Source organism: Sarcophilus harrisii, chromosome 4 (assembly GCF_902635505.1).
Source record: "Sarcophilus harrisii chromosome 4, mSarHar1.11, whole genome shotgun sequence".
Classification (NCBI taxonomy): domain Eukaryota; kingdom Metazoa; phylum Chordata; class Mammalia; order Dasyuromorphia; family Dasyuridae; genus Sarcophilus; species Sarcophilus harrisii.
In genome coordinates this window covers 312,030,593-312,051,333 of record NC_045429.1, presented here as the reverse complement: position 1 = coordinate 312,051,333, position 20,741 = coordinate 312,030,593, and the positions used below count along the sequence as shown (strand labels likewise).

Below are 20,741 nucleotides of genomic sequence, written 5' to 3'. Positions count from 1 at the left end.
GGACATTGTCCTAGAAGACCCAAGTACCCTTCCCTTACCTTCATTCAATCCAGTTTATCACCATCTCCCCACATTCAGATGCTGAAACCAAGAATAATGACCAAATCAACTTTGCCTTTGTTCCTCAATGGGATATATCAGTCTATTCCCCTATTTTCCTACTCTCTATCATTATTTTTCAGACCAAAGTGCTTTCCTATTCACCACTTATTTTCGGTTTTACCTTTTTTATTATAATATAAAATCCTTCAGAACTGTAATATCCAGATTAGCTTTCTGGAGGGCCTCAGGAAAAGTGAAGGAGGCTAGCCATGTGGCTCATCAAAGATGGATCCTGGACTCTTGAGTCTGGAGCCTGAAGTCTTTCTTGCTGCTGCAGCAGAGAGAGACTCTTACTCTCTCCCTCAGCACTCCAATCTTTCCCTATGACTATCTTACCACAACACATTCAGTAAGCCAATCATGCGGAGAACCATCACATCATCATATCATCTAAGTATATGTTTATAGAATCATTATTTCACTTGAATAGATAATTAGCCTTAAGTACTCTGCTGTTCTGGATTCAAGTATATCTTTTCAGAGTTCCAGCCCTGTACACAGACCAATGGCTATCTTTGTATTCATATTTGTACTCCCCAGCTTATCACAGTATTTAATACATAACAAAAACATAAATGCTTTTTTATTCATTACTTCACTTATCCATTTATTTCTTAAAATATTGTGTACATATAATTAAGCTTCCACCAAACTTGTTTTTGGTTTGTTTTGCATATTGCTGGTATGCAGAAGGAAAAGCAATTCTGGATTGTTGGCAAGAAGGCTGAGCACAAAACTATGTATCTGCTTAAGGACAGACAGGTAGATGAAAGACATGCCATGGGGAAAAGAAATACTTGGAAATAGCAGATGTGCATGGAAGCCAGCTGCATATCTCTAGATTGATTTGAAATTCCAAAGGCTATTAGAATGGACCTGCACTGTGTGAGATGTTATTTCATGGTTTTAGTTGTCTCTTTTCACTCCTAGCCAAAAAACAAATTGACTTTTATATAATTTTGGTCTATTCCAATTTGTTTAGCTTCTCCAACTTTTATTTACTATTTTACTTGTGTTTTTTGTTTTGATTTGGGTTTTTTGGGCAGACAATTGGGGTTAAATGACTTGATCAGGGTCACACAGCTAAAAAGTGTTAAGTGTCAGAAGTCAGATTTGACCTTAAGTCCTCCTACTAGTTACCCCTACTATTTTACTTGTAAAAAAATAAGTGGGAATTATAGGCTCCTTTGGTGGGAGATGGACTGATTTCCACTTTCATATATATCATCCACTTCCACACATATTTGTGCATGTATATACTAAGCCTGGTAAGTCCTAATATCCTTCCTCACAAAAGTGTAGATGAGAAGTTGTGAGGAAGAAAAAAGGACTAGCCAAAGGTGGAAGGCATCTCAGGATATATCAGATTGAAGCATTCCAAACAAAATCAGAAGGGAAAATCCACTGTTGTTTCATAAACCAAGACCCTGAATTTTATGTGCTCTTGCTCTTACCTGTTGCTTTCAATTTAGTATCAACAAGTGGTTGTTGATTTAATGGAGGTTCTATTTTAGAATGTATCATTTCTCTGTTACTGTGGCACAAAACAATGGAATGTTCTAAAGGAGATATTCTGGAAATATGATGTAATATGAGGACCATCTCTAGTAGAACTTATACCAACATTGTTATCTGAAGAACAAGGATTGTGTGTTGCTTTCCATGTTATCCTGGAAGAGACACAGACATCATTCTGTAGCAACAGGCATGATTTAACCATCTCTATGACTGAATCCATGGTATACTATAGCAATTTTAATTATCCTGCTATTTTACTGTATTGTTCTTGGTTAGAAAGGTCAGGACCTGGTAAAGTCTTATGAAGGCATAAATCTAAATAGACCAAATAATAATTTAATATTGCAGAAAAGAATATCCCTGAACTAGAGGACCAGTGGATAAGTGAGAAAATAAGAAATGACAAGTCATCTGTGAGTCATCCTAGTTCTGAGCTTATGAAAAGGGAATAGAAGAAAATCAATAAGAATGAGATTGTCTTCCTTCACAATTAGTAATGCTTATGCACTATTCTATGGATATGTTCAAAGCAAAGTAAAAACAACTCATTTTTTCACTTCCTTCCTTTCACAAATGTTTGCAAAGGTAGCAGCTTTGGTTTGAAATTTTGCTTTATAACAATATAACATTCATCAAAGAGAATCAAGTTTTACAACCTAGTGATATGTTAGACTTACGGTCAGGTAGATAGGCTAATGGTATGTGTTAGACATAGGGTAAGGAAAATTTGGGTACGAGTCCCAGACTTTCTAGCTAAATTTGCTTCAGTGTCAGTTTCTTCATATGGCAAATAGGAACAACAACAACAATAATAAAAGCTATAATGCTTATTATACAGGGTTGTTGTTAGACTCAAGTTCAGTGCTATATGTTAGGTACTTTGCAAACTTTAAAATGTTATCTAAATGTCATATTCTGCTTAATTAAAAAAGTTACCCTGACTATCAAAGTATTTCTGGCAAAGATTCATGGAGATGGGAGATAGGAATAAATTCCAAATAACATACTCAGAAAAATAAGTCCAGCTGCTTATTGGAAAATTGTCATCTAAATATTTTAGCTATAAATATTTTATATATAGCTGATTCTATAACTTGTCTATAACACTAAAGAAAATCAGAGGAAATTTTGGCTTGAGGTAGCAACCCCTCTGGCCTACAGTTCTAATCTAACCTTAGAGGAAAATACCAAGAGGTGATTTTGCTTATTCAAAGAAGTGTAGAAATTTTAAAAATAAATAACATCACCTTGAAAGTAGTTAGCAGTGAAGATCTGAAAGCCATGAATTGTAGTGGTAATATAATGTAAAGGGATAGACAGCTGATCTCAGAATCACAAAGAAATGAGTTCTGTTCCCGCCTTTTATACACACTGACTGTATGATCCTAAGAAAATCACTTAACTCCTCAGTCTTACATGCTGACTGCATTGGTAGAAGTTCCACAATAGGCTTTCCTTATATGAATGAAATCACAGGTCCAGTTCCTATCCCAATTCCACTTCCATGATATTCACATTTGTATGTATCAATGTCTCTGTCACTTTCCTCCCTTTGTTTGCCCTATCTCTTCTCTCTTAACAGGACTTTAACAGGATAAATGGATGCTTCTGTATGAGAGTAAAAGTTATACAGTAGAATTTTCAGTTCTCTCTTCTTATTTAGATTTTAAAAGTTAATAAGTTTAATCACGTTTATTAAGAGCAATAAATTACTTTTTTATTTATAAAGTCTTTTTTATTCTATTCATTAGACACTCAATAAAATCTTAATCTCTTCCCCCTCTTAGACATTCATTATATATCTGGGATGTAACTAAGAGCCAAATTTTGCTACTCTGAAAGAGTGTCTTTTGTTCTGTTTTATATATCACTAATGATTTAGCTAACATTTAAATGTATATTTATATACTTCATTGTAACTTATCTCATTGATGAAAGTACTTCTTTATGAAGATTTCAACCCATCCACAACTTCTCCTCTGACATTGATTCACGTTCACCCATAGATCTTCCACAGAGGGTATTTAAGACCTTTCTCTATGCTTCTATACATTCTAGTCAACAAGCCATCCATATGTGAATTTTCCTCTCCCTACATTTTTTATCATACATTTCTTCAATTGTTACCATTTTTTTGTACATGTTATTCTGGGAAATAATAACTCAGCCTACTTGAACCTATCACATATTGCTCCTCTGGGTCATTCCAAACTTTAATTTCTTCTGAGACTATGGTGTTCCAAAATTCATAACCATGTATCATCACTAGAAGAATATTTTGGCTTAAATATAGGTTGTTGGACTAGGGAACAGCTTGAAATTATTGAAAGTACAGAACTATATTCCATGTGGATTCTCTAATTCAATTCTGGGTGCAACTCACTGCTCTTGTATAATTTGTATAGTGAATATATGAATTGAGGGATAAATTAACATTAATCATCCAACAGTCTATATTATAGTCTGGACAACAGATATTTTTCATGTATTTGGTTTTCTAAATAGATTGCTAGGACAATCTATTATAAGAAGTAATGAACTACATCACAGAAGCTAAAATTCTACAAGAGAAGTTGGTCTAGGAAAGATTCCAAGTTCATATGAATGAAATTCTTAAGACATAAAGAAAAATTTTTCTGATGGGTCAAGGGAAGATGTTACGAGAACAAAACTAAAATAGATGAAAGGGAATTCAGACTTAGATATTTTAAAAGATGGAAGCATCTTTAAAAAAATGAAATCAAAGGTAGGCAACAGAATAAATACAAAAATGTGACATGGTATTTTAATTATTAATATTATCAAATCCATAGCATTAAAGGTGAGATTAGTATAGAAGACCAAAACAAAATAAAAGGGTGGCAAAGGAGAGTTATTATATTAGCTGTACTAGGGAAAAGTGGAAGAAAATATGGTTCAGGATCAAAAAATAAAAGTAGAGGATAAGATCATTGCTCAGAGTGGATAAGACAGAGATAAAATGGAGCTGCTTCAATTTTATTTCTCTTCTGTATCCTTTGCCAAGGAAATGATCTATGAATTTGAAAGGACTCTTAAAATGAGTAACTGACCTTAATGGATTCAGATGCAGATTAATATCTCAGGGTGCCAAAGTAACTGGCAAGTGTGATTTCTGAGCTATTATAAACACCTTTGAAAGGTTGGTGACACCTAGAAAAAAAGCAGAGAATGGAATCAAAAAACTACTTAGAAAGGGAAGCAACAACCAAAAGGACCAATAAAAGCCTTTATCAAAAATAAAGCACTTAACACAGTATCTGGCACATAGTAAGAACTATATAAAGATTAGCTGTTATTATTATATCATACTAATCTTATTTTATTTTTTGAGAGGATTACTATGCTGATGGGGAGAATATTGTATATGTATTTTACCTTCGTTATAATCTAATATTTAACAAAGTTTCTGATGACATGCTTTGTGGACAAACTGAAGAAAGATGAGATAGGCAATAGTATAATTGAGTGGACTAATAATTAGATAAAACTTCAGAACCAAAGAGATATCATTAAGTGTTTTATGTAAATTCTGAAAGCTATCTCTAGCAGATTGCCCCACTTAATTCTGTTTGGCTCTCTTATTAATATTTTTTTCAGTCATAAGCTAAAGGTATAGATGATTTATTTACCAGATCTTCAAATGGCACAAAGCTAAAGATCTTAATAGGCATGCTGATTCAGAAAAGATAAAATTTAATAAAGATAAATGTAAACTCTTATATTTAGGTTTGAAAAAAAAGTCAGCTTCACATGCACAAAATGAAAAGTGGCTAATCACAAAAAAAAAAAAAAAAAAAACAACTGAAGGTATTAGTGGAATACAAGTTCAAAATGAAACAATGTACTATGGAAACAAGGGGAGAAAAAATAATGGAAATAGGAGGTGTAAAGGGCTGAAACTGTAAGTAGATGCACTGAAATCAGACAGCCAAGCACTTAAGGTTAATTACTTATTGGACAATACTCTATTAGGATATGCTTGGAAAATGGTCCTTCCCACTATTCTGTGCTAGTTCGCTCTTTTGGTGTATACAGAGAATTATAGGAGGGATTAGGGGGTAGAGTAAGACAAGCCAGGGTCACTTTTGCAGTGGACCAGGAGAAGGGAGGTTGTGGAGAGCTTGTGTCCATTCCCTTCACTTCTACCACTAAAGACCAAGAATAAAGACCAAGGACTTTTGTTTATCCTGACTTCGGCTGATTCTAAGGCATCCAGGGTGCTAACTCAGTCTTCATATATGAGTAATAGTCAGAATAGTGTTCAAGATGATAGGTAATAGTACTATCATACTCTGACCTGGTCACATCACTCTTTTAATATTATGTTCAATTATTGGCATCACATTTTAAGGGCCTAGATAAATACACACACACACACACACACACACACACACACACACACATACTTGATATAAATAAATATTTTCTAAAAATTAGAGTTAATAAAAAGTAAAATAGTGAGTTTTCCATGACTAGAAGTATTCAGGCAGAGCTTATGTAAATATCAGGTATGCTTTTGGATGGGACCCTCTGGTACAGGTTAGACTAGTGGCCTATTCAATTAAGCCTAAGAGATACTCCTCAGCTGGCTTTTTGTTTTTAGGATAGCAGAAAGCTATGCCAACATTCCAATGCTTAGTCATCTGAGCCAAGTTAGTCCCAAAGTCAGTTTCAGTACTTTTCAAGGAAAAACTGTCCTCTACCCTAATCTAATTGCAAATATTGTTTCTGACACAGCATGAAAATATATTTATAACATTATAGAATTCATTAAAATCTCACCTCTCTGAAGGTGATGATCATCAGAAGCACCACCACCCTTTTTGTCTTTTCCCTCTCCTTTTTCTTTTCATGTGATCCTCTTCTAACCTTTTTTGTTTTTCCTATTCCCATGATATATAACAGGCATGAAAATGCCTATTATTCTTTCTATTTTTATTTACTTCTTCTTCCTCTCTTTATATATAGATAATCTTTCCTTTCAAAATTTGAATCAAAATACTTGAACTTGCAAGTAATATGCATGTTTTATATACCCAACTAGAAACAGACAGAGGAAAACAGACAAAAAAAGATGGTAGCTTTCTGTTGTATTTTGATTTCACCAGTTAATGCATTTAACTTAGTTAATTTGGTTCTCTAGAAATGTGAATCAAAAGAATGTTAAGTGAAACATTCAGCTTTAGGGCATGGGACTTGAATGAGATTGATTCAAGGGATTATCAAGAACCTATTTCACAAGATTCCTTTCAAAAGAGGTGTCTGGCATCTGCTTTGGTTTAAATACCATGTAGTTAATGAACATTCCTCTGTCCATCTTTCTGTTGCAATGGGAATTTCATGTTTTGGATCAGTTCTACTGATCATAGAAACATATGTTTTTGTAAGAATTTGTGCATTTCTTGTAGTTGTTAACCTATTTTTAACCTTATGTTCATTAGAAGTAAAATAGAGTTTTCTTATAATCAGTGCTTAACTTTTTGTATTATATTTATGTATCCCTGTACTAGTAACATGTAAACTAATGTCTGTAATCTACTTTCAGGAACAGAATAGTTGCAAACCTCGATTCTTGCAGCTTTTACTCAAGGTAAGGCTTTTACCTTGCTTGCTTGACATTTAATTTCAGAAATTATTTTCCTAGAAAACCATACTACATATAAAGATAAAGTACATTTTATAACTATATGTGACATTAGTAAAGGAATGTGATAAATTTTATAACTATATGTGACATTAGTAAAGGAATGTGATAATTTTGATGTGACAAATTTTTACATTTAATAATTCAGACAGAGATATGAAATTCAGGATATGCCACCAATGCCTGATTACCCTATTGCCTATTGATTAGCCTATTGCATTATTATTTGTTAATCCACAATGGATGCTTCTCCCTATCACTGAATAAGTAATAACTTCATGTATTACTACCCTGGATGGTCAGGGAGGAAAATTTGGTACAGCTATTATATTGCTGCTTCCATATTCCCTTACACACAGTTTTCCCATCAAGTCAATTAATAAACAAGCATGTATATTCCAGGCACTGTGTTGATTTGGGGCTACAAAGAAGACAAAAATTTTAAAAATTAAAAATATATTCCCTACTTTCAAAGTACTCACAGTCTCAAAATGGAGATAACATGTAAACAACTATGTATAAACAAGATGCATATAGCCTTAAATGGAGATAATCAAAAGAGAGAGATCATAAAGATTAAAGAAGACCAGGAAATGTTCCTTGTAAAGGGCCAGTCAACAAATATTAAGTGCCCTCTGTGTATCAGATATCAAACAAAATATAGTCCCTTTTTTCAAGGAACTCCAGTCTAATTGGGAGACAACATACAAACATCTAAGTATAAATAAGATATAGACAGAATAAATTAAAGATAATTCAAAGAGGGAGGGCATTAGAATTAAGTGGAATAAAGAATGGTTTCTTATAGAGAGTAATATTTAAATGAAAGCTGAAGAAAGCCAGGGAAGCCAGGAGACAGAGATAAGAAGGAAGAGAGTTTTAGGATTGGGAGAGTCAGTGAAAATTCTTTAAGTCAGAAGATGGAGTGCCTTGTGTGAAGAAAAGCAAGGCAATGGATCTCAGAGTACATAAGAATGGGCGCCACTAAGGAAAATGGGCTAGACTGGGGAGAAATTTGAAGCAGAAAAACAACCAGAGGGCAATTACAGTAGTCTAGTTAAGAGATAATGAGAATTTATACAAGAATGATGGCACAGTCAAAAAGTTATCAAACTGTGCATACCCTTTGATCCAGTGTTTCTATGGGGCTTAAATCTCAAAGAGATATTAAAGGAAGGAAAGGGACCCACATGTGCAAAAATGTTTGTGGCAGCCCTTTTTGTAGTGGCAAGAAACTGGAAACTGCGTGGATGCCCATCAATTGGAGAATGGCTGAATAAATTATGGTTTAAGAATGTTAAGAAATATTATTGTTCTATAAGAAATGATCAGCAGAATGATTTCAGAGAGGCCTGGAGAGACTTACATTAACTATGATGCTAAGTGAAATGAGCAGAACCAGGAGATCATTGTACATAGCAACAAAAAGGTTATATGATGATCAATTCTGATGGAAGTAGCTCTTTCCAACAATGAGATGATTGATGACAGTTCCAATGATCTTGTGATGAAGAGAGCCATCTACACCCTGAGAGAGCACTGTGGGAACTGAGTGTGGATCACATTCTCACTTATTTTGTTGTTGTTTGCTTGCATTTTGTTTTCTTATTGTTTTTTTTTTTTTTTTTTTTTTTTGCTGAGGCAATTGGGGTTCAGTGACTTGCCCAGGGTCACACAGGAAGTGTTAAGTGTCTGAGGTCAAATTTGAATTCAGGTCCTATTGACTTCAGGGCTGGTGCTCTACCTACTGCACCACCTAGTTGCCTCTCTTACTCATTTTCTTTCCTTTTTGATCTGATTTTTTTTGTGTGCAGCAAGAGAATTGTATAAATATGTTTACACATATTGGATTTAATATATAATTTAATATGTATAACATATATTGGATTGCTTGCTATCTAGGGAAGGGAGTAGGGGGAAGGAGGGGAAAATCTGAAACACAAAGCTATGCAGGGGTCAATATTGAAAAATTATCCATGCATATGTTTTGAAAATAAAAAGATTTTTTAAAAAATGAAATGAAGAATGACAGCACAGGCAGAGGGGAAAAAAGAATGTCTGTTACATATGTTCACACAGCCATAACTATAGAAGTCACAAATAGTATCTGTAGTGCCTGGAGCACAAATCACAAATGATGCTTGCAAATAACCTTGTTAAAGACAAATTCACTTGGAAATAGCAGGAGGGGCCTCAGATAAACCTGAGAATATCTCCCTTTAATAAGAAAGAAACAGAGTTGAAACCCTGAGCCATTTGGGCACCCGGACACTGTATTTCTGGAGAGGCGGGGGGAGGGGGGGGAAGAGGGGGAACAGAGTAGAGTGCTAGTCTGAGAAAGAACTTGTATGGTAAGTTATTATTTAACAAATTATTATTGCTGATTATATGCACAGATTAATTATTTCTAGTGGTTGAAAAATGTAAGAGGTGTCAACATCATATGATCTCCCATATTTCAGTGCCCTAGTCAATCTGTTATGGATTCTAATTTCCATGGCATGTGGTGTCTAACTCACATAGACACAGGCTTTTCTTTAGGAATTTATTTGTTTGTTTGTTTGTATTTTTGCTGAGGCAATTGGAGTTAAGTGACTTGCCCAGGATCACACAACCAGTAAAGTGTTAAGTGTCTGAAACCGGATTTCAACTTAAATCCTCCTGACTTCAGGCCTGGTGCTCTATCCACTGCCCCACCCAGCTGCCCCTACTTTAGGAATTTTTCAGAATTTAACACTACTGATCTAATTTGCTCTTCCCCCTTCTGCTAATCTTGGTCATGGTGGCCAAAACCATTCATTTTACATAATCTTCATTTCCTGCCACTTATAATTCAGCATTGATTAAATTGTGATTTTTCTTTTTTCTATTGTGATGTAATAAAAAGTATCGTGTTAGAGATAGTGCTAATCAAGTCTTTGGGAAGGAGATCAGTAGAATATCCCACATATCTGGTTTGTTCATATGTTTCTTTTTATTTTTTTTAACTATTTTATTAATGGGTTAAATAAAGAATAAATGAAATGCCCATTTCCTATTTGGAGAAGACAGAAATCCTATATAAACACAACTGGCCTTTGGTAGGATAGGCTAGAACTGGATAAATCTAATAAGATAAAGTATAATAGAGATAGATAAATGTAGAATCTTACATTTAAGTTCAAAGAATCAACCTCACAAGTACAAGATGGAAAAGGCTTAGTTAGATAGCAGTTTTTCTGGAAAAAAAAAAAGATATGATAGATTTAAACTTGGTACAAATTAACAGTGTGATATGACAGCCAAGAAAGAAAGAAAATGCTGTCTTACCCTGCATTGAGAAAGATACAGGACTAAGAAATTGATAGTCCTGATGAGATCACATCTGGAGAACTGTGTTCTGACCACCACATTTTAAGAATGGCATTGATAAAATGCCCAGAGGAAAGCAACCAGAATGGCGCTAAGCCTTGAGAAAATAGAATATGAGAATTGGAATAAAAAGTTAGGGATGACAAACCTGGAAACAAAAAGATATAGAGGGCACATGAAAGTTATTTTCATATATTTTATAGGCTTGTTCACCTGGAATAAGAATTCAGCTTGTTATACTAGATTCCAAAAGGCGTAGGAATCTTCAGTGAAAATTTTAGGAACAAATTTAAATTTTAGATAAGAGAAGACTTTCTTTTTCTTTCTTTTTGGCTTTGTTTTCTTCTTCCTTTTTTTTTTTTTTAGACAAGGTCTACCTTACTCACTTACCTACTCACATGCCCACTCCCACTTCTTAGCTTTAACTACCACTATTTTTCTGTCTTAAGATGGTTTGCCTAAGTAAATATTTCTAAAAGTTAGAGCTGTCCCAAAACAGATATGGTCACCTTGAGACATAATAAATTTCTCCTAAATGGAGGTCTCTTAAAGCAAATGTCATGTGAATACTTATCTGGTATGCTGCGAAGAAGGCTTTCCTGGTTCTGATTTTAAGTTGGACTGGAGGCCATCCAAAGGTCCTTCTAGTTCTTAGATTCTTTAGTTCAAAGGATGGCTTTATACATTATAAGGTTGTATTGTTAATTCTGGTATGGTAAAAGTTAGACAACTGAGGAGATAAGTAAAAAAGTTTATCAGATAAGTTGTTTCTTGACTATTTTAATCATCTAAACCAAAAACTCTTTTTTTTTCTATGCAAGCCTATTAGAGTACATAATTCCACCTACAAACAATACTACATAGTTAACTCTTCTTTATGATAATAAAGAACCCCAAGCCACTGATGCTTGCACACAATCGAGGCTTATTTTTTTTCTGTTCCGTTGTGCTAAGTACAATATATTTGAATGTGAGAAGTGATTCAGCCAAAGTGGGAAAAAGTCAGGCAAGCCAGTGACCTTCATGGAGAGAAGGGCATAACTGAATCACATTTTAAAAGTCCAAATGAAGGTGAATAAATTATAGTTAGATTAAAAAGTAAAATTTTAAATTAAATCTCATATTTTATGGCAGTGAGCTGTAAAGCCATGTGGAAAATCCTAAATCATGGAGTAATTAAATTTATACTTGCTTGAGAATATATATATATTTTAGGTGAAAACTGATAAGCGGAGAGTATCAAATGCACTAAGTATAATCAACTATTGAAAAATTTTGGAATTTATTTTTCAGAAAGTCCAGAAAGGAGATTGTCAGCCTGAGACGATTTCCAAAAAAAAGACCACAAGGTAGGTTCAATTTATAGCCTTAGCAGTAGCTCTGATTTTGCTGCAGATGTGATAAAAATTTCTTTCATTGTGTTATTTCTCTTCATCTTAGATGTTTTGTTTTTGTTATTGTTATTCAGTCATTTTAAGTCATGTCTTACTCTTCATGACTCCAACTGAGATTTTTTTTAGCAGAAATACTGGAATAGTTTGCAATTTCCTTCTCCAGCTCATTTTACAAGTGAGGAAATGAGGCAAATAGGACTAAGTGACTTGCCAGGATCACAAACCTAGTAAGTATCTGAGACCACATTTGAATTCAGGAAGATGAGTCTTTCTGACTTTAGGCCCAGCATTCTACCCACTGTTCCACCTAGCTGCCCTGTATTTGCCCTGCTATTGTTCCATTTCAGAAATGTGATTACAATAGACAAAAATGTGTGGTCTCTACATTTGAGGAAATTTTCCCAAATACACACTCAAGATTTATGGTAGGACCCAATCTACTAGTCTCTGGTGGCCACTAAGTTGAGAAGATTGAATTACCTAATTTTCCAAAGTAAAACTGATCTTTGCCTTTGGGAAAACATGTTTTAAAATGTTAGAATGATTTTTCCATTTATATTTACATCTTTCTCCTTTATAGTTTGAAAAGTCTCATTAAGTTAGAAGGAAAAACATAGAAAACCCATAGAGCTGAGCAGGCAAATTTCCCAAATGATAGTGGTTTGCTTTTGGTTCTTTTCTCTGTTCAATCTTTTCCTTTTCATTCAGAGTCTGAAACTACTATGCTTGCCAACTGGTAACAGAATCTACTTTATTCAGCGCTTCTACTGCTCACACCCAGAACAAAATTCTATGAATCTGTAATAGAGCCCAACTGTATCTTTACATTGATGGAACTTGGTACAAAATGTCAGAGCTACTTGTGGTGCATACCAACTGGATTTTATTACTACAAACAGAACAGAATGTCCCTTCACTGAGAAAGTATGTGCTTTCTGTGGCAGGCATCTTATTTCATGGGTTCCTAGCTTCCTGATATTTAATAAAATGACACAATATCACACCAAAGTCAGAGTTCAGGTACAACTGAAAAATATTTTCTGTAAAATAGGGTAGTTGATAACAGTTAACCCTTTAGCACTAGATGACTTTGCTATTGAGCATAAGAAGCAATTTGATGTGGATGTACTAATTTCTTTCACTCTTATGTCTATGTCATTCCTTGTGGATAAGATGATATTATATATATTTTTGTAGGCTAAGTAATAAGCCTATATTTCTTACACCTTATGAAATTATGAAAGACAGACTTATAGTAGTACATGGATATCCAGTCAACTTCTGCCAAATGATACTCATTAGTTATGTGACCATGGACAAATCATTTAACCTCTTAGTGTTTCAGGCTCTTACACCAATATAATGAATAACTTCTGTACCTGTGGCATCTAAGTAGCTAATGAATAGAGAATAAGACGTGAAATGAGAAAAACCTCTATTCAAAGTCAGACTCAGACATTTTCTATCTGTGTGACTCTCAACAAATCATTTAATCTCTGTTTGCCTCAGTTTTTTCAGTTGTAAAATAGAGAAAATAATACTCCTTAACTCTCAGGGTGTTGTAAGGATTAAATGACATAAATGCCATGTGCATTAATAGGTACTTAATGCCTATTAATAGTACTTAGTAGGTAATTAATGCCTATTTCCTTCCTTCATTTTATAGATTCCACTTATCTGGGGAAAAATAATATAGTTTTGTTCATATGATATTTAGAAAGGGCCTAAGAGATAATCTAGTGATTATTTAATCTGTTTCATATCATATGGACAAGAAAAATGCAATATGCTTCTAAACATATATAAGAATATACATATTTCTATACATGTGTATGAATGAATGAATGAAAATCATTTATCATGTTTTCTACATGTCAAACATTGTACAAAGAACTGGGGACACAAATTTAAAAGCAAAATCAGTCCCCGCCTTTGAGAGAGAGAGAGAGAGAGAGAGAGAGAGAGAGAGAGAAAGGAGAGAAATTAATAGGAAAGACAATATGTAGAGAGTAGCTTTGATCAAAGAGTGTAATTTTAGTGTAGGCATTTAAAGATTTGAGGAATGAATACTAAGGAAGGAATAGATAGGCACACCTTTTTAGAAATAATACAAGAGTTGACTTAGTATGCCCAATGAAACTGACCCATGGCACTGTGAGGAGAAATACAAAGAGTGTCACAAACCTGAACTAGACACCCCAAGTACTAGATATAGTCAGTGATTATAAGTTCAAGAAGTTCAGGAACCAAAATGTATCTATCGACATATATTATGCATAGATATATTACTTATGATCATAGATATTATATGTTTGGATATATAAGCTCTATTATAGTAGATACTATACATAATCTAATATATGTCTGTCTACATAGTTAACACCTAGGCTCCTAACCAGCTGTCATATTACATGGTCCAGAAACTATAGTGCTGGGGACTTAACTTTTTTTTTCTTACATAAGAACTCCTGCCCTGAAATCCCTAGTTGATTTTGTAATCCAACCATAATTTACTTTGTTCTCTGGATTACTTCTCATTTCCTGCCATCACACTAGACATACCAAATTAGCACTCTAATAATTCTTAAAAAGGATATATAAATCTACACCCTTATGACTCTACTTACCATTGCTACAAATTATACACACATATATAAATACACATACTGTATATACATATAGGTAATATGTGTCCATACATGTGTTTTATGTATACATATGTATGCATGTTCATGTATATATGTATACATACAAATTAACATAAGGTATCTAGGGAGCAAAAAATTATACATACAATGCACATGCATATATGTGTACATAAACATGCATATACACTTGTATATTGCTTTTTTTCTAAGCATAAACATATTAAAGTAGACCCACTAGCCATGAACAAAATTCTGTTAATTTTCCACATTAAGTGAAATCAACAAAAAAGAAAAAGAGGGCAAGATATAATTTATTTTATTACATAGTAGCCTTTTACCTACCCATTAATATTGGGAGTCTTTATGATACAAATTGTACTCTTCTCCATTGTTGCAAACAGTTCTCCATTCTTATCTTGGTTCAATTTCTGCTGTCTTCCAAGACAATTTATTTATTTCTGACCTTAAGCCTAGCATTTAGGGTGCAGAGAATACATCTTGAACATAAGAAATAAAATCACCCAAGAGAAGAGCCTGTTGTTGGCATGAACTTATTTTGAAATCTATTGTGATCCTATTATCACATCATCCAATTTCAGTCATGAATCTTAATGTTACAAAAACAGTTTTACTCAAATTCCATTATTGAAATATCATAATATCCCAAATTCCCATTTAATGAAGATTTATAAATCCTAGCTAATAGCCAGCTTTCTTTAAATATAATTTGCATCAGAATCTATATATTAATAACAAATAATTTGTCTAGTACCTTGACCTTTGTTGTAAAGATTATTGAACCTGTAGCTAATGTCATGACATTTCTCTGATTATATGCACTTGATAACAGACTAAGATCCTGGACCTTAAGCCATTAATTTCCTGCTTCATGTATTACTCAAGTATTGTGGTTTTGATGGTCTCTTTCCTAACATAGAAGCACAAGTCTCAAGAAAAGAATGGGGCCAATTGTACATTCCATTAAATAAAAGACATTCTGTTCTGGGTTCCCTCTTCCCTTATTTGTGGACCTGACTTCTGGTCTCTGGTAAATATTTATTAATATTATTAATATTAGCAGCTCTTCTTCTTACAAGTCATTACAAGTATTGGGAGACAGGCTTATTTATCAGGATAGTTCATCCTCTTTGAATTGATGACAGTGTTACATAGGGGAAACCAAAGTGACAAAATTCCACAATATTCATCATATTTGTAATATCTTCTAATAGTCTCTGGACAGTGTCAGGGCTTTCAAAAAGTTCATGATGATTGTAAAGGTCTTCAACTGATATGTCAAGAAAGGAAATGGCTTCTTCACTCAGATTTTCACATTCAGTTACAAGGATGCCTTATGAAATAGTGAACCACAGTTTAAGAACCCTGGATCTAATCCATTTTTTGTCTTCTAGAAGGAATTAATCTTAAAAAAAAAAAAAACTCCATTGATAGAAAAATGTATACATGATCATTTCAAGCATTTCTATATAGTCATTCCTAGTAATGGAGATCAATAGAGTTAGGAATTCTACCTTCCAACCCATTTAAACTAAGAGAGACTGCAATTTCACATAATCGCCTATTTTAGAACACAACTATCTTTAATAACAAGAAAGTCTTTTCTGGATTTCCTAAACAAGGGGTTCCCTCAATATGTTGGGTTATTCCTGTATTGAACTTTGGGCAATACATAAACATTGTTTCCAACCTATCTTTCCATGTAATTCTCATTATTTATGTTATACATTCTAGCCTAAATAGTTTACTTACTATTCTCCATACAAAATATTCTATCTACCATCTCCATGCCTTTTTATAGACTGTATATTGCTTGTGTTGTCAGCAAATCACCGAATCTGTCTGGACTTCTGTTTCCTTACTATTAAAATGAAAAGATTAGACCAGATGACTTATAATATACCTTTTGAATTTAGATTTAAGATCCTCTAATCTGAGCAGAGGAATGACCTGATCCATACTTACGCTTAAGAAATATTACTCCGATAACTGTAACAAAGGAAAATATTATTGTTATTATTGTCAAAGAGGACCAGAATATAAAATAAATGAGAAGACCTATTTAAAGGCTATTATGTGAGTGAAGGTGGATAAAAATGTTGGAGTGAATTATTAGCCAAACAAGAGAGAGAAGCAATTATAAAGGAAAAAATAGATAAATTTGATTATGGGACATTGAAAAGTTTTTGCAGAAACAAAATTAATACATCCATAATAAGGACAATGGTAAGCAGGATTAAAATTTTATATCATATAAGATTACGATATCTAAAATATCTAAATAATTGATAGAAATATAGAAGGCTAGAAGCCACTATCACCACCACCCAGTAGAAACACAGTTGCTATCTTTACATACTTAAGGGGCTGTCATTTGGAAAAGAGTACACTTCCTCTATGCTGCTCTAGAAAACAGAAGTGTTAACAGTGAATGGAAGTCACAGGAAGGTAGATTTCAGCTCCTTGTAAAGAATAACTATCTAACTATAAGAGCAGACCAATAATGAAACCATCTACTTTTCAAAGAAATAGCTTTCCCCCATCACTAGAAGAATCTTGTTAGGGATGCCATAGGGATTCTTATCTTGAGAGACTGAATTAAATGACTCCTAAAGTTATTTCTCCTCTAAGAGAATGAAAATTTAATTCAATTTAATTAAGGCGTATTATGCATGTAGTAAGTGCAAAACATTGTGCAAGGCACACACACACACACACACACACACACACACACACACACAAAGTTCCAAAATGCTTTACTGTGACCCTGGAGCAGCAGGAAAAGTCTTGTTAACTGAGATGTTATTTTTCCAGTGCCTATCCTCTGCAGCTGTTCTTTTCTAGAGAAGGGGGAAAAAAATCTCTTTCTCTCCCCACTCCCCAAACACAGACCATCTTGTTATTTACACCAACAACAAACAATTCTTTGTTTGTTTCACTCTGAAAGAGCACAGTAAAATGTCTCCACATTTCCCAGGAGGGGCATTTCTGTGCATGTTTTCCAAGGCTGAAAGTTTCTTCCCAGAATCCTCTGCAAATATCTTCAAGATGTGAATGTGGTCTTTTGCAAAAACTTAGATTTCTGGCTCTGATAGAACTAACAGAAATACTCTTCTCTAAGAAAGCATCAAGGTAGGTTTTCAAAGGGTGCCATCTTCTGGTCTGATTTTTTAAAACCAACTCAGGGTGCTGGATTTGTTTCTTTTAGTGAATGTAGCTTTTCCTCTGACCTAAAACAACCATTAAAAAACAACAACAACAAAAACTCCTGTTACTCCCTTAAAGGCATTCAGGTGGCTTTATATATTTCAGTCTGTCTCAGACTTCTACTTTAGCAGGTGCAATCTTGAATTGCATCCTAGCTACAAAACTGTGTAAAAGTCCAAAGTCTATTTACTGAAAGAACAACTTGTAGAAGTCCTTCTTTTATCATAGCACTGAAATGATAATTACTTCAAGAAATGCTTTATTGTCCCCCTTGTTAGACATGCATAAACCAAATGGTTTTTAGCCTGTGAACATACTGTTACCTTACTCCTTCAGCTTTCTCTAACCTAAAATTCTTTTTAATATTTCCACAATGTATGGTAGTATTGAACAAATTATAATTACAAAGACAAATATCCCTCTTCCAAAAAAAGGTTTTTAACCTAAAGTCCAAGGAACTCTCCAACATATATACACACACATAGCCTAGGAATAGATTCCAGGAAGTCTGTAAACCTAGATGGGGAAAATTATTTGCATCTTTATTTTCACTAACTTTTAGTTTTCTTTGTAATCTTATTTTATGCATTTCAAATAATCTTCTGAGAAGGGGTATATAGGCTTTGTAGGCTAAAAAAAATACAAAATATTTTCAAGATGTTGGTTATGTTAAAAGATTCCATTCCTGTAATTTCCTCCTTCCTTACCGAAAGGTAAGGTACTGAAAAATTCTCCCTCATTAAGAAGACAATTAAGATAGGTTATATATGATCACTCAAGGTAAATGAAAGAAACAAACAAACAAATATGGAAAGAAGAAAAGAAAGGAGAAAGAAAAAAAGAGAGGGGTAGGAAGGGAGGAAAGAAAGAGGAAAAGAAGGAAGGAAAGAAGGAAGGAAGAAAGAAAGGAAAGAAAAGAAAGGAAAGGAAAGTTGAGGAGAGGAGAGGAGAGGAGAGGAGAGGAGAAGAGAGAAGAGAAGAGGAGTGGAGAGGAGAGGAGAGGGAAAGAAGGAGAGGAGAGGAAAGGAAAGGGAAAGAAGAAAGAAAGAAAGAAAAAAAGAAAGAAAGGAAGGAAGGAAGGAAGAAAATGGAAAGAAAGAGATTGGAAAATGGAAAGGGAGAGATATAGAAAGAGAGAGATATAGAAAGCTGGAAAGAGAGATAGAAAGATGGAAAGAAGGAAAAAAGATGTAAAGAAAGAAAGCTGGAAAGAGAGAAATAGAAAGATGGAAAGAGAGAGAAATAGAAAGATGGAAAGAGAGATAGAAAGATGGAAAGAAGGAGGAAAAGATGGAAAGAAAGAAAGAAAGATAGAAAGATGGAAAGAGAGAGATGAAAAGATGGAAAGAAGGAAGAAAAGATGGAAAGAAAGAACAAAGAGAGATGGAAAGAAAGAAAGAAAAAAGAAAGATGAAAGAGAAAGATGGAAAGAGAGAGACAGAAAGATGGAAAGAAGGAGGAAAAGTTGGAAAGAGAGAGATAGAAAGATGGAAATAGAAAGAAGGAAAAAAAGATGGAAAGAAAGAAAAAAGAAAGAGATAGAAAAATGGAAAGAGAGATAGAAAGATGGAAAGAGAGAGATAAAAAGATGGAAAGGAGGAAAAGATGTAGAGATATATAGAAAGATGGAAAGAAGAGAGATTAAAAAGAAAGAGAGAAAGATGGAAAGAAAGGGAAGGAAGGAAGGGAGGGAGGGAGGAAGGGAGAAAGAGATGGAAAGATGATGAAAAATGTAAAGAAAGATGGAAAGAAGGAAGAAAAGATGGAAAGAAAGAAAGAAGAAGGAAAGAAAGGGAAGGAAGGGAGGGAGGGAGAGAGAGAGGGAGGAAGAGAGAGAGAGAGAGGAAGAGAAAGGAAAAGGGAAGAGGAAGGGAAGGGAAGAGGAAGAGAAGGAAGAGAGAGAAAAGAGGAAGGAAGGAAGGAATGAAAAAAGGAAAGGAGGGAGGAAGGAAGGAAAAGAGAAAGGGAGGGAGGAAGAGAGGGAGGGAGGAAGGGAAAGGAAGAGGAAACGAAGGGAAGAGGGAACGATGGGAAGAGGAAGGGAAGGGAAGAGGGAGAAAAGGGAAGAGAGAGAGAAGGAAAGAGGAAGGAAGGAAGGAAGGAAGGAAGGAAGGAAGGAAGGAAGGAAGGAAGGAAGAAAGGAAGGAAGGAAGGAAGGAAGAGAGGGAGAAGAGAAAAAGAAAGAGAGATGGAAAGATCATGGGAAAAATGGAAAGAAAGAAAGAAAGAAAGAAAGAAAGAAAGAAAGAAAGAAAATAGAAAGAAAGAAAGAAAGAATTCTCAAAAGTGTTTTACTTCTATTGTCTCTACCAAACTTCCTTCATTTTTTTTAGCCCACCTGCCTTCTCTTATCCTTTACCGCCTTCTGCTTCCTTGTAGAAGAAGATAGATTTCTATACCCATTTGAATGTATATGTTACTCTCTCTTTGAGCCAACTTCAATGAGAATAAAGTTCAAGTGCTCTCTTCTCCACATCCTCTATCTTCCTCTCCATTATAAAAGTTCTTTATTGTATTGCATTTTTTCATGGGATAATTTACCCCATTCTATCTCTCCTTTCCCCTTTTTTCTATTGCATTTCTTTCTCACCTCCTTCATTTTCATTTTTAGATATCATCCCACCATATTCAATTCATAGCCCTGGCCCTCTATGTATACTCCTTCTAAGTGCAGTAATGATAATGAAATTCTTAGAAGTTAACACTTAGCCTCTTTCCACATATATATTTAAATAGTTTAATTTTGTTGAATCATTTTCCTATTTACCTTTTTCTTCATCTCTTGAGTTTTGTATTTGAAAGTCAAATTTCCTATTCAGCTCCAGTCTTTTCTTTTTA

At 34.1% G+C, this 20,741-nt stretch overlaps 1 protein-coding gene across 4 annotated transcripts in view; it reads left to right on the top strand.

Annotated features, from left to right (window-relative positions):
• The first annotated feature begins 1,696 nt into the window (after positions 1–1,696).
• LOC100932963 (WD repeat-containing protein 49-like) overlaps positions 1,697–20,741 on the top strand; it is a 119,128-nt gene continuing 100,083 nt past the window's right edge. For all 4 annotated transcript variants that reach the window (XM_031965700.1, XM_031965699.1, XM_031965698.1 and 1 more), the window contains exons 1-3: positions 1,697–1,841; positions 7,187–7,231; positions 11,930–11,985. In XM_031965700.1, coding sequence (XP_031821560.1) covers positions 1,827–1,841; positions 7,187–7,231; positions 11,930–11,985 — 116 coding nt within the window. In that variant the 5' untranslated portion in view covers positions 1,697–1,826. The remainder of the gene's footprint in view (positions 1,842–7,186; positions 7,232–11,929; positions 11,986–20,741) is intronic.